The sequence below is a fragment of the Canis aureus genome, chromosome 12 (assembly GCF_053574225.1).
Source record: "Canis aureus isolate CA01 chromosome 12, VMU_Caureus_v.1.0, whole genome shotgun sequence".
NCBI classification, from domain to species: Eukaryota; Metazoa; Chordata; class Mammalia; order Carnivora; family Canidae; genus Canis; species Canis aureus.
In genome coordinates, this window is record NC_135622.1 from 17096928 (window position 1) to 17120748 (window position 23821).

Sequence of the window (23821 nt, forward strand, 5' to 3'; positions counted from 1 at the left end):
CTGTCTTTTAATAGACCCATGTTTTAGTTTTTTTTTTTTTTGTTTTTTTTTTTTAAGATTTTATTTATTTGACAGAGCACGCACTCACACAAATGCAGGGGGAGCAGCAGGGAGAAGCAGGTTCTCTGCTGAGAAGGGAGTTTGATGCTGGCCTCGATCCCAGAACTCTGGGATCATGACCTAAGCCAAAGGCAGCTTAACCGAGTCACCCAGGTGCTTCTAGGTTTTATTTTATAGCATATAAACCACATTAACGTGTATTATTCCAATTCAAAACAAGTTTCTTCATGTATGATCTAAGCTGAAATTTATCTTTACTTTCTGGAAAAACTTTCTAGTATTTAAGCAAAATACTAAGGTAAACAAAATGGTAAAGGAAATTTTCACTATTTCAAGCACTTCACAATGTTAATTAGGGATGTCAAACGACCAAGGCTCAAGTAAAATGTTCTAAACTTTACCACAAACTGTTCCAAATTCTTTGAAAAATAAACAAAACAAAAAAAGATGTCCTATGCTTGGAGATGTGGAAATGTTCCAACTTTTGGAAAAAGAGAATATAGAAATTACTGACCAATATGCTTGACATTGGTGCTAAGGAAAACAAGTTCTTAAATTATGAAACAGTAACAGGTGATGACTAAAAATCAAAATATATTCACTAAGAACAAGGAATATCAGGGACGCCTTGGTGGCTCAAATGGCTAAATGTCCAACTCTTGTTTTTGGCTCAGGTCATGATCTCAGGGTTCTGGGATTGAGCCTGCGTGGGGCTCTGTGCTCAGTGCAGAGTCTACTTGAGATTCTCTTCTTTTCCCTCTCCCTGTCGCCATACCAGTATGTGTGCTCTCTCTCAAATAAACAAATGAAATCTTAAAAAAAAAAAAAAAAAAAAAAGGAACAAGGAATATTGAATCAAGTGATTTACTTTTTATGGACTAGTACTAATTTATAGATTAGTATCAGGGAAATGATGCAGATCAGATGTTTCTTCATTTTCCCAAAGCATTTAACAGATGCATGTTTTCATTGTGAATTACATTAAAATGTGTGGGGAAAATCACATAGTGCACTTGATTTTTAACTAGTTGAATAATTACCCCCCACCCCCCCCAAATATGTTGATTATGAAGCACTGCAGGGATCTACTAGAGGGCTCCATAGTTTGTGTTCCTAGTTTAATGATCTTAATGTGATGTGGACTAAGATAAAAAGACATGTCTTTAAAGCTGGGAGGAACAGCTAAATATAACCTAGACTCAAGACTCAAACCTTCACAACAGGTTACATGAGCATTTCTTGACTCCTCATTACACATTAGAGTCACCTAGGAAGCTTGATAATCTACTGGTACCCAAGCTCCTCATCCCAGAGATTCAGATTCAGTTGATCTGAGGTGGGGCTGAGCAGCACTATGTTTTAATAGCCGTCTAGGAAATTTTAATGTAAAACCAGGGTTAAGATGATACACTTAGGTTCAAATACTCAAGTGTATGAATACAAAAGCAGAAATACTGGAAGTGATTCATCTGCAAATGACTTGGTGGGGCTTAATAAATCATAGGCAATAGACTCACTAGTAAAATACTAATACTAAATAAAACTAATCCTCTCTCAAGCTACAATAAAGAAGGAAAAGTTCAAGAGAAGAGTTATTATCCTGTCCTGTCTATACCCAACACCTAGCTCAAAGCAGATGCCCGCCACATGTGGAATGAATAAAGTTAGCATATTGCTTTACAATAAAAACATGCAGATTTATAAGTTAAATAATTTTCACATACATCATCTTATTTAAGGAATACAGGTTAATATCATGCCCCATGTGTAACATGCAGTATCTGCAACAACTCAAGAGAGATATTTTCCACTATTGGATCATTCTAATAGTTCCACTGTTGGAACAAAAAATAACTGCATTCCTGGGTCCACAAACCAATCCACAGACTTCTCGCATTCCTTCATCTTTTCTTCTCCAGAAGAAAAAAAGTTTTTCACAGGACAAATCTTCAACTTTCAGGGTTTCTAAAATGAGCTTTTGAGGAGGGACAATTCTTCACTGTGAACTGTCCTGTACTCTGTGAGACATTTATCATTTCTTGCCTCCAGAGCACTACATGCCAGTAACACCTCTGTCACATGATAATTAAAAACTATCCCATAGATGAGCACTGGGTGTTATGCTATATGTGGGCAAATTGAACTTCAATTAAAAAAAAAAAACTATCCCATACATCTGTAAACACTGTCCTCTCTCCTTGCACGTGCAATCCTGCTAACACTTTACAACTACTGGCTTATACTTTCTAATCCATTAGTTTCTATAGCAGCATTGTATAATACAGTACACACTGGCCATATGAGACCATTTAAAAATTCAAAATCCAGTTTCTTAGTTGTATCAGCCACATTTCAAGAGCTTTATAGCCACATGTGGCTAGTGGCTAATATACCAGACAATGAAAATATAAAAATTTTATTATCATCACAGAAAATTCATTTTTTTTTTAAAGGTTTATTCATTTACTTATTTATGATAGACACAGAGAGAGAGAGAGAGAGAGAGAGAGAGAGACAGAGACACAGGAGGAGGAAGAAGCAGGCTCCATGCCGGGAGCCCGACGTGGGACTCGATCCCGGGACTCCAGGATCGCGCCCTGGGCCAAAGGCAGGCGTTAAACCGCTGAGCCACGCAGGGATCCCCTCATCACAGAAAATTCTAATGGACATCATATGTAGAGTCTACACAAGGCATCATTTATCTATGAAGCTTCAATTCTTATTTTTTTTTTTTTTTTAAGATTTTATTTATTCATGAGGGACAGAGAGAGAGAGAGGCAGAGACACAGGCAGAGGGAGAAGCAGGCTCCACACAGGGAGCCCGATGTGGGACTTGATCCCGGGTCTCCAGGATCAGGCCCTGGGCTGAAGGTGGCGCTAAACCGCTGAGCCACCAGGCTGCCCCGAGGCTTCAATTCTTAATACTGGTTTCATCACTAAGTACTTCTACTTCTGTAACTTGTGAAGTTGTGTAAGAAAAAAAAATTATAAGAGTTACTAGTTCTTGTTTTTAATAAGTTAATAAAACACATAAGTCTTTAAAAATGTATTTAAACAATTATATCTCAAGTTAATTTGTTTCTTTTATAAAGCTACATATTTTTATTTTCTCAGAAGGGGGCTCAGACTTAGTAAGACTGTCAAGGGTCCACAGCACAAGTTCTAGATCCCTGAGACTGAATAATAGGCCAGAGAAATATTTTCAGCTTTGTGAGCCATAATGTATGTTACAATTTCTAAACTGTCACTGTAGTGCAAAAGCAGCCACAGACAACATGTAACTAATGAGAGTGGCTGTCTTTTAATAAGGATTTACTTGCAAAAGCAAGTGATGGGTCATATTTGGCTCACAAGTGGCAATTTGCCTGAATTTGCCTGAACTGGACGGATCTTTCTAAAATACAAAAATGGTCATGCCATTTATTTGCATAAAACTTTCAGTAGTTCTCCCAAACTCTGTATTATCTGACTCCAATTTGTCTTTTTTATTGTTGTTATTCCTGTTTCTTAAACTCCAACCAAATCTTTTCATTTTAACATCTGTTTTTAGTTCTCTGCACATGCTATGTTATCTTCCCTAGAGTTTTTTACATTTGCTATATCCTGTACCCAAAACATCTTCACTAACAAATTCTTATCATCCTTCAGATATTGGCATCAATCACCCAGTGTAGCACAGTGGTTAAGAACACAGGTTCTAGAGCAGATTGCCTGGGTTTGAATTCTAGCTCTGCCTCTTACAAGCTGTCTGACTTTGGGCATGTCATGTAATGGAAAAGAGCAATTGATTTTGGCACTCTGACAATTTTGGTAATGATTTACTTGCCCCATACTTCACTATAGCTGTGTTACCAAAAATAATAATCACTGGTATAGAAGATACTGATACTAGAAATAAAGTTTATCAAAATTACAAAATTTACTAACCTATTGATGAAAATTCTTCTTCCAGAGAGCTAGAGCTGTTGGATGATGAATTCTGATCATCTTTACTTTCTGAGGAATGATGTGTTTCACCCTCTTCATCTGTTGAAAGATCAACCATTCTGGATTATAACAGGACATTTTTTGAATATAACAAGAAAGAGTCAAAAGATAGTGGAAATCAGTAATTGAAATTCTACACAACACATAGCATTATACACATACAGTGTTTTAATTTTTCTCCATGTATGTGAGGTGTATATACAGATCTTTCTCCATTTCCCTTCTTTCTGAAATCAATGGATGACCTAATAAATGCATATATTTACCCTATTTATATGATCTACTTATCTAATAATATTCTCTTAGAAGATGCAATGAAAAAGGAAGGAAACAGAGAAAAAAGATGATGACAAAAAGTGAAGGAAGATTTAAAACAAAAAAGAAAAATAATGGTAGTGAACAAGTTCAAAAAGAAAAAATCCTGATGTACACTTCCTATATGCTAGGCACACTTAAATCTGTTTTACAAGGTCTATGTCATACAATTACAGAATTTCACAATTATATAAAGTAAGTACTATTATTGACGAGGACATTAGGAATTGGAGAGGCTAAATAACATGTCCAGTGTCACAAAGTTATTCAGTGGAGAAGCAGGGCTTTCAATCTAATTTTATTTAATTCTGGAATTTAGATTCTCTTTATGTCCTATTTCAATGACTGGTGGCAAGTAGTACCTGTAATGTGCACTGTGGTCAAATCACAGATCTCTGTTTCCACTAAGTGATTCTGGGAAGGACAGTCTGTCCAGTAATCTATTAAGCAAAGATAACACCCATAAGGGTATTGTGAGGGCTGAATAAAATGTGAAAGAATCATAGTATTATTGACAAAAAGGACTGGTTAATTTATAATTATTTTGTATTTTTTATGAACAACTTTAAAGCTTAAGATTACATAAATAGTACTCTTTATCTTCAAAATATCCCTTAATTAACAGACCTATATAGAATTTTAAAAATCTAAAGATCAAAACTTAGAAGACAAAGGAATGTAACTACTGATTACATTGTTCTTTGCTACTATTTAACAACTCTTCTACCTGTTCTCAAAATGGATTAACACTAGAGGGGTGGTTCTCGAGAGCATGGTCCATCAACCCCTGGAAGTCTGTAGGACCCTTTCAGAAGGTCTGTGAGTTCAAGACTACTATGAAAGTATTGAAAGTATGAAACACAGTATTATCGTGTTATTTGCCCTTTTTAGTCTGTTGCTATTTATACAATGAAGCAAAAACAGTGGTGGGTAAAACTCCTGCCTTCTTTTTTTTTTTTTTTTTTTTTTTAATTTATTTATGATAGTCACAGAGAGAGAGAGAGAGAGAGAGAGAGAGAGGCAGAGACACAGGCAGAGGGAGAAGCAGGCTCCATGCACCGGAAGCCCAACGTGGGATTCGATCCCGGGTCTCCAGGATCGCGTCCTGGGCCAAAGGCAGGCGCCAAACCGCTGCGCCACCCAGGGATCCCAACTCCTGCCTTCTTAATATGAATCAAGACAGTGACAGCAATCTGTAGTGGCGGCCATTGTATTCTTCACTGCCATGCATTGCCAGGAAAACAAACAGGTAAACTTACCATCCTTAATAGAGCAACAAAAAGTTATTAAATTTATTCAATCTTGACCTTTGAGGACACATCTTTTAAATAGTCTATGGAACAAAACGGAAGTGTGTATTAAGCACTCTGGGGGGCATACTGAAACATAATGGTTGCCTCACTGAAAAGCATCTGTATGAGTTGTACGTTGAACTAGCCACTGTCTTCAAGAAGCAACAGTTTTATTTGAAAGAATGACTGACAAACTCTAGTTATTTCTACATGTCTACCTGACACATTTTCTCAAAAATGGCAAAGATGTGCCTATCACTTCAAGAATTAGAGATTTCAAGTGAAAACTCGAATTTTGGAAAACTTATATGCTACACAGTGAACTTAATATCTTTCCATCACTTAACGACTGATGATTATGAGAAGTAACACAGTAACATTAACAGATTCTTTTGGATATTATATAAAATGTACCAGCATTTGCAAACCCACTGAACCAAGAGTTTCCAACAGTCAATGCAAGATTTTACCAATTGTGCATGGGTAAAAGATTCATTGAAAATGCAAAACAGACCAATGGATTTTCACGTAATGGAGTATAAAAAAACTGACAAGTATGATTTCAGCTGCCATGTTGCAAAATGACCTTCAAGAAACTATTTTTTGTTGATTTTTTTTTAATATCAAAACAGAACACCCTCAGTCATCTAAAAAGGCTATTAAGTATTCCTATTACACCACAAACCTGTGGTTTTCTTTTCATATTTCAAATGAAACATCACAACAGATTGAATACAGAAGCACCTTTGAGAAGTCGGCTGTATTATTCGTTGAAGCCAGACATTAAAGACTTGTAAATTGAAACAATGTCATTCTATTTTCTGGAAGAGTGTCCCGCCTCAAAAATGTTACCTATCCGTACAGGTAATGGTTTAATTTAGAAAAAGTGAATAAAAAATTATCTTAATCTCTACCATGGTAAATATCAATAGATACAATCTACAGAAACAAAAGCTCTTTGGGATAGTCTCATAAAGGGGATATTAAGACCAAAAAGTTTTGAGAACCACTGTTTTAAATGCAAGCAAAAAGGCAACTCCTGGCCTCAATTCTCCCAATTAAAGTTTGACCAGGTGACTTCCATAGAGTAGAAAAATACAAAAAGTCTTCAAAGCTTTAGACAAACAGAAGGTCGTAATGAAAGAAATCACCAAAATCACTTGTACTAAAAATAGTGGTGGAGAAAAATTCTACCTCAATACTAACAGAAAACTGCATTTTTATTAAGCTCCAATTCAAAACGGAACAACTGTCAACAACTTTACGTTGCTTAAATTCTGTATTTAAAAACGAAAGGGTACTTCAAACTACATTGTACTTAACGCCATATACAGTCTACAGCGTCATCAATCCATTATGCTACTTAGTGACGTAGCATGTTATTTTTTTTAAAGATGTTATTTATTTATTCAAGAGAGACACACAGAGGCAGAGACACAGGCAGAGAGAGGCGCAGGCTCCACGCAGGGAGCCCGACGTGGGGGACTCGATCCCAGGACCCCGGGATCAGGCCCTGAGCCGAAGGCAGACGCTCAACCGCCGAGCCACCCAGGTGCCCCTGGAGCGTTATTCTTATTTCCCTTCTTGCAGATAACTGATGAAAAACAAAACAAGCACAAGAAAACGTTCCAAGTGTCTGCTACCTATATTCTTCTAATGTACTATTCTGGTCAAAGTGTTTTCTGGAAAAATAATTGAGGATGTTTCCAAAAGTACGTAACACTTTCCCCTACCTCAAAGTACTAGGAAAAAAAAAATTTTTTTTTGACTTCTGTGACGATTTAGGTTCTTCACAAACAGCAAATACTGCACTTACAACTGCAACCGGTGGGAGTTCACCCGATGGTGCAAACGCAGAGGAGCCACAAACCACGCAGGGTTCCTTCCAGCCCCCCGCCCCACCCCCACGCCGCCCAACGCGGACATGCGGGCAGCGGGCGAGTGGGTACCGGAAGCCGTACCAGGACCGCTCCAGGACCTTCCCCAGAACCCCGCGGGCCTCGTCCCCGCCCCCACCCCCGTCACTTCCGGCGCCCCTCCGCCCCGCTCCCCTGCCTCACCTGGGACGCCCGAGCCGCCTTCCGCGCGCGGAGCCGCCCCCGCGGCGCGCCGGGAACTCGCCCACACCCGGCCCCGGCCCCGGCCCCGGCTCCGAGGGCCGCGGCCCCGAACATGCCGGTCCGCCGCTTCCACACGGCCACCTCCCGGGGGTGGCCCTTCCTCCCCAAGGCCCGGCGCCGCCTGCTCCCCCGGCGCCCCGGGTTCAGCAGACGGCTCCTCGGTGCTGTCGCTGTCACTAGAGTGGGTTCGGCGCTGCCGGAAAGTCCTCTTCGGCCTGTGAGCCATGGCCGAGGCCCGAGCCCGACGCGCGCCTCCGCCCCCGCGTGCGGCGTCCACGGCGGCGCGCGCTCCCGCCTGCGCGGTCCCGCCGCCGTGCGCGCGCCCCCTGCGCCCTGCGCATGCGCGCTCTGTCCCTTTCGCTCGGGTCTGTGGACTGGTTTGCGGGGCGGCGGCCTGGAGGTGCAAGGCCTTTCTCAGGCCTGGTTGTGTTGCTCCGCCGAGTCCGGCAGCCTCCCGGAGCTGGGCGCTGCGGAGAGCATCGCTCACCGGTTCTCCTTGGGCAAACTCTAAGATTCAGGCGCTGCACCTGCCTCCTAGACTGGAACCCCGTTCGCTGCCTTCCGCTTTATTGAAGAGAGTAAAGTTCTCTCCAACCAAGAATTAAAAGAAACAAACCAGAATACTGTGTGTGTGTGTGTGTTTGGGGAGATTGCTTCTGAAAGCTAAACAGGAAAATCTGCACGTAAATGATAGAGAAGTACGCAAAAACCAAAAGATTGCTCTCAGGGGGCAAGGTTTCAACAGAGCCTGGTTAAATGCTTTGGCTCATGGGGGGGTGGGGGATGCATCAGAGAAAAGGGGGTGTTGTTCAGAAAGATGTGCGGCAGTAAGAAGGATGGCAGACCCCGCGGGAAGCTTGGACTGGATCCAGTCGCGCTGTTGAGAGAGAGGAAGCCTTGATGGGGGACTGGGGGTAAAGCCCATTCTTACTTGGACGCCTCTGACCACATCCATCTGAAGCAGATAACCGTGGAGTTCCTTCGCATTCTCTCGCCGGGTTTGGCCCCATGCTCCACAAAAGTTTTAGTTCGTGCTTTAAAGTTCAGGAAGGCTTTCCAAGAGGTTTGTAGGAAGGATTGTTTTAAGAGGGAAATTTCCCTAGGCTCCCCTCCCTCTATATGTAGCTGCCCCAGAACCCTCCCTTTGGTTCTCTCTCCATGCCTGTCTTCTCCGGTAAGGGCCATAAATTCATAATGTCTTTTTTTTTTTTTTTTTTTAACAGCTATCAGTGTGAAAATTTGTCTAAGTTTTTCTTGTTTTTACTTAATAAGTTCATTAGTCTGCCCTGGTGCACAGGTGTTCATGCATCCACACAGGGCCCATGTCGTCTTCTCTCTCTGCTTCTTACAAAGAGACATGATTCTCTATCCATTCTGAATGTGCAATAGTATATACACCCACGTGTAAAAACTCCCGCAGCATCTAAAGTTTTGTTGTCAGGATGAGAGAATAAATACCTCCGAACTCAACAATTCTCCTGGAAATCAGACTGTTTCCAATGTCTTGATTTTAACGAAAATAGAGGAGCAGCTCCAGCTTTCAGTCGACCACTCAAAATAATTTTTAAAATTTTTTTATTTATTTATGATAGTCATATCACAGAGAGAGAGAGAGAGAGAGAGAGAGAGAGAGAGGCAGAGGGAGAAGCAGGCTCCATGCACCGGGCGCCCGACGTGGGATTCGATCCCGGGTCTCCAGGATCGCGCCCCGGGCCAAAGGCAGGCGCTAAACGGCTGCGCCACCCAGGGATCCCCCTCAAAATAATTTTTGATTATGAATCACTGATTTTTGCACAGAGTTCAGACAGAGTGGAGCTTGTTACCCAGGATTTGGGTTTGTGCTAGATTTTTTCTCTTTTCAAGTTTTTTTTTTTTTTAATTTTTATTTATTTATGATAGTCACAGAGAGAGAGAGAGAGAGAGAGAGAGAGAGAGAGAGGCAGAGACACAGGCAGAGGGAGAAGCAGGCTCCATGCACCGGGAGCCCGACGTGGGACTCGATCCCGGGTACCCAGGATCGTGCCCCGGGCCAAAGGCAGGCGCTAAACCGCAGCGCCACCCAGGGATCCCCTCGTTTCAAGTTTTTATTTAAATTTCAGTTAGTTGACATACAGTCTAATATTAGCTTCAGGTGTAGAATTTAGTGATTGAATACTTCCATAAAACAGTGCTCATCACCTATTTCGCCCATTCCCCACCCACCTCCCCTCTGGTAACCATTAATTTGCTCTTCGTAGTTAAGAGTCTGTTTCTTGGTTTGTCTCCTTTAATACCCCCTATGTTCTTTTTTCTTAAATTCCACTTGTGAGTGAAGTCATATGGTATTTGTCTTTCTCAGACTATTTTGCTTTGTGCTAGGAGGTTTTTAAGGAGAGCTAAGGGAAGCAGGGCCAGATTTAGATTGCATCATGTCGGGAAGTTGGGTTCCTTAGTAATTTTGTTCAAGAAGTGGGAGAAACAGATTTCCCCCTGCCCTCAGTGCGCACTCTCTCTCTCAAATAAATAAATAGATCTTTTAAAAAGTGACAATATGTGCAATACGCCAGAAATTACATCCTTGGCAACTGTCAAAATTTATGATACACTCATAAATATATACCTAAAAATGTTCTGAGATAATGGATTTTTGAAACTTCTGAGGGAATATGCCAGCAAAAAAGTATGAAGTTCACCATCACAGATGACTATACCACTTCTAGCTTCTTTCTACTGACTGTTGAAACCCCAGTTGCTCAAAAAACAACAACAAAAAACCCCACTTCTTGCCTGGGAAGTCTCATAAGGATTGTATTTTAAAAATTGATTGGAGGGTAGAGTCATAGCTAAAATGGACATTACCATGCATTTTAAGTGATATACTCTACCATTAAGCCAATTCTCCTCTAGAAATCTATCCCCCATTCCAAATCAGATTTATGGAGCTATGTCCACCTGCTGGGACAAGGCTAGCAGGATCAGAATAGACACGTAACCATGGTAGACCAAGTAGAATCTTTCTCTAGGGTATTAGCTTTGGGAATGAGCCACATTTTCTTCTCTGTGTGTGGCATGAACCAAGTCTATGCATGTCTGAGCTGTGAGACAGCTCTTTCACTGGTGAGCTGAGGTCAGCTCCTGTGTATGCTGGACAGGTGATTGCAAAATGTTCAGGCAGTGTGTGAACCAGTTGTTAAACATAGTCATCATTAAAAATGGAATTACAGAAATACAATCAAATAAAATATACAAAAAATATAGGCAATAGGTACTCAAAACTCACCACTTCCTATTTCCTACAACCCTTTTCTGTTACCTGTGCTGTTGAGGTTATTTACGTCCACCGTATCTGTATGGTAGAAATACTGTGTATTGTTGTGCTCCTCCTACACATCTACTACCAACTCTTTGTTTGGTGATGTCATGCTGGTAGTTTGGAATCAGCCATGGTGGGAATATACATACCACAGAAACTTAAAGACCTCAAAAATCAGGCCTTTTCTTCCTGAGAGCCAATTTTTAAACACCTACCATTGTACTGCTGACTATATTCCACCAAAGGGTTATGCAATGGGCAGAATTTCCCTGATTGACTTAGTTCCTTTCCATGGCTCATCTTGATGAATTTATACTTTCTAAAACACACTTGGGGAATGCTATAATAAAGTATTATCAGTTATTCATACTTTATTAATGACTTCTAAAGAGAACTTTAAAACATCTAGGTAAAATTAGGGGACTGACTGAAAGACTTTTTATTAGGGTTGTGGCAAGTGATTGGAAATGGAGATATTTATGTTATTTAAAGGAAGATCTTCCCAACACATGGGCCAAGCATTCTTTATAGCTAGAAAGAACTACAAAGATTGAAGGCAGGGTCCAGGATGTCAGTGAATATTTCATTTGGTCTAGTGCTTTTTTGGCATACCGCCTATCCATGTGAAATTCCCAAGTCCAGCAGTGAGTGCTGCTCTATTTTCCCTAAGCAGAGGAAGGTGTCTTTCTAAATCACACTACAAAGCAGTTAAGGTAAAACCAGTAAGTAGACTATTACTTTTTTTTTATTTTTAAAGATTTTATTTATTTGAGAAAAAGAAAGCGAGTATGAACAATGGGAGGGGCTGAGGGAAGAGGGAGAAGCAGACTTCCCACGGGGCAGAGAACTGACATGTGGGGCTTGATCCCAGGACCCTGAGATCATGGCCTGAGCTGAAGGCAGACCCTTAACTGACTGAGCCATCCAGGCGCCCCTTTATGATTATGACTTTAAAATGAGATGATCATAATTGTGACTAGAGGGAAAGCCAGTGTTCTTTTATGCACTGTATAAAGAAACAGAGTCATGCTTTATACAATTCAACGAGCATTTATTATGCACATACTAGTCCAAACACCATGCTAGGCTCTAGGACAGTGCTCCTCAAGCCTAGTCTTTTTCAAATAATCTAGGGATGGTGTGGAAATATGGATGCTTATTAATCAGGTCTGTAGTGAAACCAGAGTCCTCATTTTTAGTAAGCTCCTGGGAGAAGCCAAAGCTGCTTGTCTGAGGACCACACTTTGAGTAGCAAGGTAATAGGGTAGATACTCCTAAGAGATTAAAAAAACATGTTTTGGGTAAGAATCATTGTTGAATTTCATATCAAACTGTAATAGCATGCAAATGCCATTATGTACCTCAAAATTTAGAAACTACATCACCCTCAAAGAGGAAAACTAATAAGAATCTATTCACATTGATTGAGTTTATCTAACTACAGGCGTCAGTCACCATAAGGGACATGTGTCTACATTTTCTCAAAAAGGATTCTCCACCAGTCTCCAAAATTGCTTTAGGCATTTGTCTTAGTTTGAAAGGTGATCAGCAGGACAGAATTCACTCCCAGTGTTGCTCACAAAGGAAGCAGTTTATTTAAGAATAATCTAAGTATGATGCTGGTGTTTCAGAAGGCTGCCCTTTCCCTTCAAAAGTCACCAACTCACAAACCACGTCTAACTGAGATGTTAAAACAGTAGGCAGACTTCACTTTTTCAGCAGGGTTCTGAGATGTCAGCTGATAGGAGCTAGTTATTTACTTCCTTTTTAAATTACACTGCCTTGCCAGACAGGACCCCTCTTTCTCCTGATATCCTTGTACCTCGCTAGTATAGGGTCTAATGCATAGTACACATTGAATTAACATGAATTCAATGAACTAAATGTGTGGATGAGGCAATTCTGAAACACTTCTCTTCAATCATGATAACGAAATCTGAAAAACAAATCACTTTAACTTGTTGAATGCAAATATGTTATCAGATTGAAAAACTTGGCTATTTAAAACATAAACTAAATATATATTCCAAGGGAGAGAAGTGAGATAAGTTATCTCTTCTGGATATTGTCTGAATGGGAAAAGATAAAATAGGACTCTTAACAAAGGGGGAGGAATCCTGAGTTTCCTCCTCTGACCCCCTGGGGAAGCAAAGTAAAGGCTCTAGGGTGGTGTTGCTAGATTTAGAAAAGTTATAGGATGCCTTGTAAAATTTGAATTTCAGATAAACAAGGAAGTGGTTTTTGTTTAGTTTTTAAAGATTAAAAAGTATTTATTTATTTGAGAGAGTGTGCACACAAGCAGGGGGAGGGGCAAAGGGAGAGGGAGAAGTGGACTCCTCCCTGAACAGGGAGCTGGATATGGGGCTCCATCCCAGGACCCTGAGATCATAGCCTGAGCTGAAAGCAGATGCTTCACAGACTAAGCCACCCAGGCACGCCACAAGGAATTGTTTTCTAGTATAAGTATGTCCCACACAATATTTAAGACATGCTTGAATAGGACATATCGGAACCCTAGACTGGGGTAAAGAAAGATGTGAAAAGACATCAAAAGACGGAGTAAGGTTTTGAAACCTGTGGGTGGTAGTGGTTTTGGAACCTGAGGAGAAATGATGCTTAATGAGAAGTTCCCAGTTGCCGGGGTGAGAGGAGAGTGGGACAAGGGACTTTTAAGATGCTGTCTCTCCTCAAGCCTTTAGTAAAACTTTGCTCCAAGTCTTGAATTAACACTGCTGTTGGGAATGAAGGACTTGACAGCTGAGGCCACGGTGGGGCAGCACTTCTGAGATGGTGGCTCTTTAGTTTTTCAAGTAGAAGTGTTCAGAGGAAACGCAGGAGGTGACAGAGGAGAAGCAGGCTTTTGAGCATACTGGCTTTGGTGTGGCTGTGAGAAAGACCCCTTCCCAAAAGTACCCCAAGAAGGTGCAACTTGAAAGGGGACAATGCCCTACATGTTTACCCACAGAGCTAGGAAAAGAGAGGCCAGGAGCAAGAATTCTGTTTCTCTAAACAGCCTTTCGGGGTACCTAAACTCATTACTGACTTATATTACTTGCTGTTTTTCATGAACACTAGGAACTTTTCCCCTAAGAAGGTGAAGATAATGCCGAGTCTCTTTTTTTGCCCCACACCCTACTTACAATAATAGGTTATTAAATTGACTGACTATTAGGAGGCTTTGTATTATTTACCTATTATAATTAAAAATTGAAGTTAATAGTTGGAATATGAAAAATTGCCAACCTCTGAAAAATCAATGTCATATTTACTCAGACTCTTTTTTCTCTAAAGTGAAACGACGTTTTATTCAGCTTCTCTTGCCCCTGATTAGTGGGTTCTGAGCTCCCTCTAGTGAGACATGGGCTACTTACAGAAGAATTGTGTCAAATAATCTTTTGGAAATTGCCTCCTTCTTATTATAGAGCTATTTTTTCATTCACTCTTGTTAAAAGTAAGGGTTATATATTCACTTTTAAGTCAACCTATTTCAAAACTTCTCAGATGACAAAACTTTGCAAAGTCACATTTATAAGTAAAGTATTGCTCTTTCCTTCCTTTGAGTGAGTTCCTTTTCCTAAGTTATTGTAGAAATGCATCCATAAAATATGGACCTAGTTGTGCTTTAATTTTTCAGTATCTATTCTTTGAGTACTTACTATGATGGGAACCTTGTGCTGGGACCAGAAGGTCACAACTTACATGGGGTCCTGCTCCCAGTGGTCAGGTTGCTATTAGCCAAATTAGCTCTACAGGTTGGCTTCCGGGAAGTGCCTTTTTTTTTTTTTTTTTTTTTTTAAGGGCAAAGGAGGCAAGAATATGCAATGGAAAAAAGGCTTTTCAATAAATCATGTAGGGAAAACTGGACAGCTACTTGCAAAAAAAAAAAAAACCCAAAAAGAAAGAAACTGGACCACTTTCTTACACTACACATAAAAATAAACTCAAAATGGATTAAAGACCTAAAACATGAGACCTGAATCCATAAAACTCCTAAAAGAAAACATAGGCTGTAATCTCTTGGACATTGGCTTTAGCAACATATTTATGGATGTGTCTCCTCAGGCAAGGGAAACAAAAGCAAAAATAAACTATTGGGATTACATTGAAATAAAAAGCTTTTACACAGTGATGGAAACCATCAACAAGACAAAAAGGCAACCTAGTAAATGGAAGAAGATTTTTACCAATGATATGTTTGATAAGGTGTTAATATCCAAAATATTTAAAGAACTTAACATAACACTAAAAATCCCCAAAGAACTATATTAAAAAATGAGCAGACGACTTGAATAGACATTTTTCCGAAGAAGACATACGAATAGTCAACAGACACAAGGAAAGATACTCCACATCACTCATTATCCGGGAAATGCAAATCAAAGTCACAATGAGATATTACCTCACACCAGTCAGAATGGCTAGTATCAAAAAGACAGGAAATAAGGTTCAGGCAAAGATGTGGAGAGAAAAGAACCTTCATGCACTTTTGGTGGGAATGTAAATTGGTGCAACCACTGTGGAAAAATGGTTTGGAGTTTCTTCAAAAAATTAAAAATAGTTATGCCATATTATCCAGTAAGTTCATTGGTGGATATTTACCCACAGACAACAAAACAATAATCAAAAAGATATGTGCACCCCCATATTGACTGCAGCATTATTTACAATAGCCAAGGTATGGGAACAGCCAAAGTGCCCATTGATGGGCAAATGGATAAAGAAGATGTGACGTAAATATACAATGGAGTATTAGTCAGCCATAGAAATGAATGAAATCTTGCCATTTGTGACAACATGGCTGGAGCTAAATGGTATTATACTAAGTGAAATAAGTCATACAGAGAAAGACAAATACCATGATTTCACTTATGTTTGTAATCTAAAAAACAAAGATGAACAAAAAACAAACAGACTCAAATACAGAACAAATTAGTGTTGCCAGAGAGGAGGTGGGTGAGGGGATGGGTGTTATAGATGAAGGGGATTAAAAAAGAGTTTGGCTATAAACGTCCAATTATAAAATACATAAGTCACAGGGATGAAAAGTACAGCATAGAGAATATAGTCAATAATATTTTAATAACATTTTAATATGGTGATAGATGGTATCTATACTTATTGTAGTGAGTGTTGAGTAATGTATAGAATTATTGAATCAATATATTCTATACTTGAAACTAATATATTATTGTATGCCAATTATATTTCAATAATAAATTGTGGTAAGAACACTTAAGATGAGTTCTGCCCTTTTAACAAAAAAAATTTTTTAAGATTTTTTATTTTTAATAATCTCTACACCAACATGAGGCTCAAACTCATAACCCCAAGATCAAATGTCACATGATCTACTAACTGAACCAGGCAGGCACCTCCATTTTAGCAAAATTTTAAGTGTACTGTACAGTATTGCTACTTATAAGCACAGTGCTGTAGAGCAGATCCTTAGAATTTTTCATTTTGTTTAGCTGAAACCTTATACCTGTGGAACATCAAGTACCCATTCTTCCTCCTCTAAGATCCTAGCAACCACCCTTCTCCTTTCTGCTTCTATAAGTTTAACTATTTTAGATACCTTATATAAGTTGAATTATATAGAATTTGTCCTTCTGTGACTTAACATAATATCTTCAAAGTTCATCCATATTGTTGCACATAGCAGATTTTTCTTCTTTGTTAATGCCAAACAATATTTCATTGTATGTATACACCACATTTTTATCCATTCATTGGAGGATGGACATTTAGGTGGTTTCCAAATCTTAGATGTTGTGAACAGTGCTACAATGAACATGGGAGTGCATGTATTTTTTTGAGATCCTAATTTCAATTCTTCCAGATAAATACTCAGAAGTGGGATTGCTGATTAAAATGGTAATTTTATTTTTAATTTTTTAATTAATTTTTTAATACAACTAGTATTTAGTTGTCCTAACAGGTGTGCAGTGATATCTCATTGGAGTTTTTATTTGGATTTCCCTAATGATTAGTGACATTGAGCATCTTTCACATACCTGGTGACACCTTTGGAGAAACTATTCAAAACCTTTGCCCATTAAATCAATTATTTAATCAATCAATCAATCAATTTTTAAAAAGATTTATTTATGAGAGAGAGAGAGAGAGAGAGAGACACCGACCCAGGGGAGAGGGGCAGAGGGAGAGAGACAAAGAGAGAGAATCTCAAGCAGTCTCCTCGCTAAGCCCATGGCCCCACATGGCAATCCATCTCATGACCCTGAGATCATGACCTGAGCTGAAATTAAGAGTTGGATGCTTAACTGTCTGAGCCACCCAGGTGCCCCAAAACCTTTGCCCATTTTAAAATTAGATTGTTTGTGATCAAGTTGTAGGAGAACCTTGTATATTTTGGGTATTAATTTTTTATCACATCTGTGGTTTGCAAATATTTTTCTCCCTTTCCATAGGTGCTCTTTTCTTTCTGTTGAGTATTTCATTGGCTGTGCAGAAATTTTTGGTTTGATGTAGTTCCACTTATCTATTTTTTATTTTGTTGTCTGTGCTTTTGGTTTTATATATATAAAAAAATCATTGCTGAGACCAATGTCATGAAGATCCCTAATACTTTCTTTTATGAGTTTTACAGTTTAAGGATAGAACTCATTGCATTAATATATTTTAAGTTGACTTATGTGTGTGGTGTAGGACAAAGTTTCAATTTCATTCCTTTTCATGGGGATTTCTAGTTTTCCCAGTGCTATCTATTGCAGAGGCTATCCTAGTCCCATTGTGTATTCTTGGCACCTTTGTCAAAGATCATTTGACTGACTCTATGTGTGGATTCATTTGTGGATTTTCTATTTCATATCTTTCCTCTACATGTCTGTCCTTATGGCAGTACTATACTGTTTTTAATTATGGTAACTCTGTGGTAGGTCTTAAAATCAGAAAACATGAAGCCTCCAACTTTGTTCTTATTTCTTAAGGCTGTTGGGCCATTTGGCATGCTTCGTGGTTCCATATGAATTTTAGGATTATTTTTTCTACTTCTGTAAAAAATGCCATTGGAATTTTAATCAGGATTGTATTGAATTTGTAGATCATTTTGGGTAATATGAATATTATGACACTATACCAAGTTTTCCAGTCCATGAATACCAGATGTCTTTCCATTTTGTCTTCTTTAATTTCATTAGTGTTTTGCAGTTTTCAGTGTATTAGTCTTTTACTTCCTTGATTAAATTTATTTCTAATTTTTTTCCTTTTTGATGCTATTGTAAATGGAATTATTCTCTTAGTTACCTTTTTTTTTAAGGTTTAACATCTTTTAAATTTGAGATAGACAGTGAGAGAGTGAGCAAGAGAGCGAGAAAGCACAAGTGGGGGAGTGGCAGAGGGAGAGGGAGAGTCAGGTTCCCCACTGAGCAGGGAGCCCGACAGGCACAGGTGGCTCTATCCCAGGATCTGAGATCATGACCTAAGCTGAAGGCAGATTCTTAACCAACTGAACCACTCAGGCACCCCTTAATTTCCTCTTTGGATTATTCATGGTTAGGACATAGAAACACAATTAATTTTTGTGTCTTGATTTTGTATTCTGCAATTTTGTTGAATTCCTTTATTAAAGGAAAAGTTTGTGTATGTGTTTATAGTCTTTAGGGCTTCCTACATATAAGATCATATCATGTGCAGATAACAACAATTTACTTCTTCCTTTCCAATTTCTTTATTTTCTTTTTATTTCCTTATCTTGCCTGATTGCTCTAGCTAGCACTTTCAGTAAGATGTCTAATAGGAATGGTGAGATTAGGCATCCTTTTCTTGTTCCCGATCTTAGAGGAAAAGCTTTCAACTTTTCACTGTTGAGTACAATGTTAGCTGTAAGTTTGTCATATATAGCCTTTTTTATGTTGAGGTATGTTCCTTCTGTGCCTGATTTGTTGAGGGTTTTTATCATGAGAAGATTTTATATTTTGTCAAATGTCAATTGAGAAGATCATATGATTTTTCTCTTTTATTCTGTGGTGTATCACATTAATTGTTTTCTGTATGTTCAATCATCTTTGTATCATAGGGATAGGCCCCATTTGATCATGATCATTTGATCATAGGCCCCATTTGATCATGTCTTTGTAATGTGTTGTTGAATTTGGATTGGTAATATTTTGTTGAGAATTTTTGCATTGATAGCATTTATATCCATCAGAAATACTAGTCTGTAGTCTTCTTTTCTTGTAGTGTACTTATCGGACCTTAATAGCAGATAAGGACACTATAAGAAAACTCTTCAAATGAATTTGAAGTATTCCTTCCTCTTCCAGTTTTTAGAAGAGTTTGAGAAGTAGCAGTGTTAATTCCTCTTTAAAAGTTTAAATGTTTTAAAAAATGTTTTCATATGGTTGCTGCCTGGATGGCTCTGTCAGTTAAGTATCCAACTTTTGATTTTGGCTCAGGTGATGATCTTGGGGTCCTGGGATTGAGCTCTGTGTTGGGCTCCACACTCAGAGCAGAGTATGCTTGAGATTCTCTCTCTCTCCCTTTTCCTCTGCTCCTCCCTCCACTCTCTCTCTAAAATAAATAAATCTTAAAAAATGTTTTCATATGAATATCCAAATAATTCAATTTCATTAAAATTGTGGAAAACTTCCAAATATATATAGTAAATATGCAGAACAGTTTAATGTACTCAGGTTTGATAATTCTCAACCCATGGGCAACTTGTTTCATCTCTACTAGTCACTTTTCTCTTCATATATTATTTTTTAAATAAATTACAGTCACGGTGTTTTATCCATAAGTAGTTTAGGCATCTCTCAAATGTAAGGACTACACTATTAAAAATACATAATCACAATAGTTTTCAAGTTTTCTATGTGCTCATAATTTAAACATACAGAATGTGTTTTGAATTACTGAAGTTGTTATTCTAATTGATAAAGTTATCTCATCTTTAGTCAGGGGGAGCAAATAACAAATATCAATGCTACTTAGGCAAAGAAGGAGAAGGAAAAGGAGGAGGAAGAATTATTATGAAAATACAGAGTGTTTTGTGCGTAGTAATATAGATGGGTCTTAGGCAGACCTGAAAGTAGGAATTAGACTCCTTTTCCATATCTTTTGTCAGCATGTCTGCTTCCTTATCTCTCTTAGTCAACTCACTTTCTTAGCTTCTTAGTTTTCATACTGGGGAAAAATCCTCCTGAGTTTCACTCCAATCTAGCTTTATCTTTTCTCACAGTCTCCACTATCCGTATCATTGACAAACCTTAGGAAAAATGAAGAAAACATAGGGAATTCAAAAACTATAACTATCTAAGTTTGAAGAAACCTCACATTTTCAAGGCTTAATTCTTGCCATTAGCTGTGATAACAATAATGATTCTCCTTCTTGGAACCGTAAGTTATCACCTTGTGAGTTAAAAACAGATTGCTTCAAGCATTTGGGCATTGTTTCCAATCCTAAATTCTAGCCCATTGTAAGCTGATATAACTGAACACTACCGGAGGCTCATATGGTGCTTCCAGCTTAATTATCAACGAACTACATTTCTAAACATTCACCTAGGTAGACTCTACATGATCTGAAACCTGATTTTAGTCTTGTAAAGGAGACATTAGAGAAAAATCTGCCCTCAAGCCTCAGTGGAATAAACCTTACCTGGTTTTGTTAACAACTGACATCTGGTAAAACTTCAAGGTTTTAATCTCAATTTACAAGACATATATTACTTTCCTCTGACTACTTTTTGTCCATTCCACTCAGAGACCTTAAATTTATATTTTTAAGGAATTTTTCAGAAGACTCTAACTACAGAAACCTTTTACTCAAGATGACAGAATACATTGCTAATTATAGAAAAAGCTGCCTCCACCTAAGAAGAGATTTATTTTATATCTTTTATCACCCATTTGCTTTTCCTTTACTTTACCATTAATCTTATATATTATTGTATTTTGATACCCTCTATGAGCTAAAAGCCTTCTCAATACAATCTCCCTTATCTTTATTCTATCATTTTAGACTCTGTATGGTGTTCGCCACTGAAGAAGAAACCAAAACTTCCTGATATATTTTTCTCAGATCATAGCTAGGCTATAAATTTAACTGCCAACAAATTTAATAAGCATTCCTTCAAACGCTTCAAAAGGTAGATTTTCTTTTATAGGATCTTCCAGAACTTAAATTTTCCTCACATCATTAATCCTAACCTTTAGTTAGTCTTGTAAAAAATTAAATTTCGACCTCATGGTAGTAAAATGCTTTTGCTAAAATCATTACAACTGCATCAGCAAAACCTAGCCTTTCAAAAATAAGATTTCATATTAGGGCCATTTTTCCTGTAACAGTCAATTTGTTTTCTTCAGAGATACACCTGCTTTGCAGGAATTGCTTAACTCCACTCAAGGAATCTGCCCAATGTGAGGAACAAAATTTTTGCCTATTCCTGCTGTATTAATTTATCCTTACACTCTCAGTATAATGTCTCTGTTAGAGTACTACTTAGGTGAAATACACCTGCTTGCCACACACTAATATAACCTGTGTATTCAGGATAAGTGTTAGAGATTTTCAGAAAATTAATTGATCTCGGCAAATCAAATCAAATTAATTGATCTTGGCAAATCAAATCATGCTTCCCTGAAAATAATGCCCAGAGATCTGTAAAAAGAAGCAAGCACAAGCTATTTGAAAAATCTCCTATAAGGAAAACTATCTCCGTCTTTATACATAAAACATAGGCTACAATTCCCATGGTTACAAAAAAAAAGCACTACAGAAAAAAAGTCAAAAATTAGTAAAACTTGTGAATTTTACATCTTTGTCTCTGCAAGCCCAATAAACCAGTTTGAATTTAAGTTCGCTAACTGGAGCTATAGTGAATAGTCACATAGCCTTAGAATTATTCTTAACTAGTGAAGGAAAAATACATGCTATAGCAATTCTTGTGTTTACAGACCAGAAAGTGAGTAAAACAGCCCGTGACTAAGCTAAGGAAAAAGCTACTTGGCTCTCTAAAATAGATCTAGGTAGATTGTGGGCCATATTTTCATTGTTGAAGATTTATATTCTAGGCTCCTGGCTCTGAGACTTATTACAAAAGTGAATGAAAATCATTTTGTTCCAGGTAATTGCCTTTTTGCAGTTGGCCAATGTATGTCATCCAGAATCTTAAGTGGTACTGCATAATCATTGTCATGTCAGATGACGGAACAACTCATCCTGTGACAGCAGGGGATCGTGGGTTAATGGAACATGTATTAGGTATAAGTTGCACCACAGCTCAGCTGGTCAAGCACAAGTAGATTTCCAAGTAGCATTGAGGAGACTGTGAGGCTGTCTTTTTAAATATACCACATATTTAAATGGTACCAACACTCAGAGCTATGCCATTTTCTCCAACAATTCTTGGATGCCATTGGATGCCATGAAGTAGAAAAAAAAGGCATAGATTCCATGGGTTCATGGTTGGGGAATTGTAGACGGGGTGGGACTATGTAGTTAAGAGTGTAAGCAACAGAGAAGTCTGATGGGACAGAGTCCAGACAGACTAGGGAAGGAAGTGAGGTCCAGGGAAGGTGCCTGGACAAGGGAAATAGGACAGGTGGAAGGAATATAAGCATATAGCTGATGAAGAGTAAAGGTAGCAGGAATCAAAGTGTAAGAGAGTTAAAAGATTGGAAGACTAAGTAATAGGAACAGTGGTATTTTGGTAAACAACCAGCTCTCCAGGAGAAAAGCCCTAATTTTAGGATCTGCTGCTTTCTATAGTGGTACTGGTATTGATACTATCACACTTACTTAGCTGGCGGGACACTATGCCACTCCTGCAGATTGACACAAGACTTCAGTCCCCTGGAAGTTCAGACCCTCCTCTCTCTTCTTCTCAACTTTGCCTCTCCTTTCAGAGAGCACCTCCACCCCCTCACAGGTGCTCTGCACTCAGGGAACTGAACGAAGATCTGGCTCTGTGCCCAATGCTCTCAAACGCCACTGTTCTGCCTTTCCCAGAAAAAAAATCACGAGTGAGCTTGGGAAACCCTGCTGCTCTTCCCTTGCCGGGGGCTGTGCCTTACAGCCCAAGTGTTTCCACAGGGAAGATTAATAATTGGATACCCATTCAAACTATCTTTAAAAAAAAAAAACTTCACCTTTATTTAGTGTGGCAGGAAAAATGGATTTCCTATTAACTAGATGTTATATTTACTTCTTTACAGTAAAAATAAGTTGTCTGATTTTGTTGAACCCCATACAGCTTCTTGGGCTTAAATTTTATATGATAAAGTTAATTATTTGTTCTTTTCACATAGTATTTTGTCATGTAGTATTTGGCTTCAGAATTTTAGCCATCTTGATCTGTGGAGGACTGTTAGCGGGCTGCTCTTGGTTGGTGAAGTGTAAAGAAAGCCTCCTGTATACTTCTGAAAAATATTCAATAGCAGCAGGTCACCCATGGAAGTGTGTTTTCTTCAATTTTTTTTCCCCACATGAGGGCACTATCTACTTTGGCTTTGGCAGTCCTTAATGGACACATTTCCCATTTTGTCCATTGATATCATAGCACCCTTTCTAGATCTGTTTAACCCTACAGCATCTACGAATTGCATCTGCAGTTTATGTGGGAGTTGAGCATGGCAGGTCCTTGCCTTGTAGAAAAGGAGAAATGGGTAGGACCTCTCTATCAGCTCTTGTTTGTTGCTTGAAAACAACTTGACTTCCAGCCTGAGCCAAGCAATTTGTTTGGTGGCCTCGCTTGACATAGATGTTTAACAATGCCATCCATAGACCTTGGCAG

At 38.6% G+C, this 23821-nt stretch overlaps 1 protein-coding gene across 11 annotated transcripts in view; it reads right to left on the reverse strand.

The window, feature by feature from the left end:
- GCFC2 (GC-rich sequence DNA-binding factor 2) overlaps nucleotides 1–8077 on the reverse strand; it is a 48611-nt gene extending 40534 nt beyond the window's left edge. For 2 of the 11 annotated variants that reach the window (XM_077843043.1, XM_077843042.1), the window contains exons 1-2: nucleotides 7715–8062; nucleotides 3988–4086 (exon numbers count right to left, since the gene is read on the reverse strand). In XM_077843043.1, coding sequence (XP_077699169.1) covers nucleotides 3988–4086; nucleotides 7715–8000 — 385 coding nt within the window. In that variant the 5' untranslated portion in view covers nucleotides 8001–8062. Of the gene's footprint in view, nucleotides 1–3987; nucleotides 4087–7387; nucleotides 7409–7470; nucleotides 7629–7714 lie in introns of those variants that run through there. The other 9 variants (XR_013349104.1, XR_013349105.1, XR_013349106.1 and 6 more) reach the window with 9 other exon arrangements.
- Nucleotides 8078–23821: the final 15744 nt, after the last annotated feature.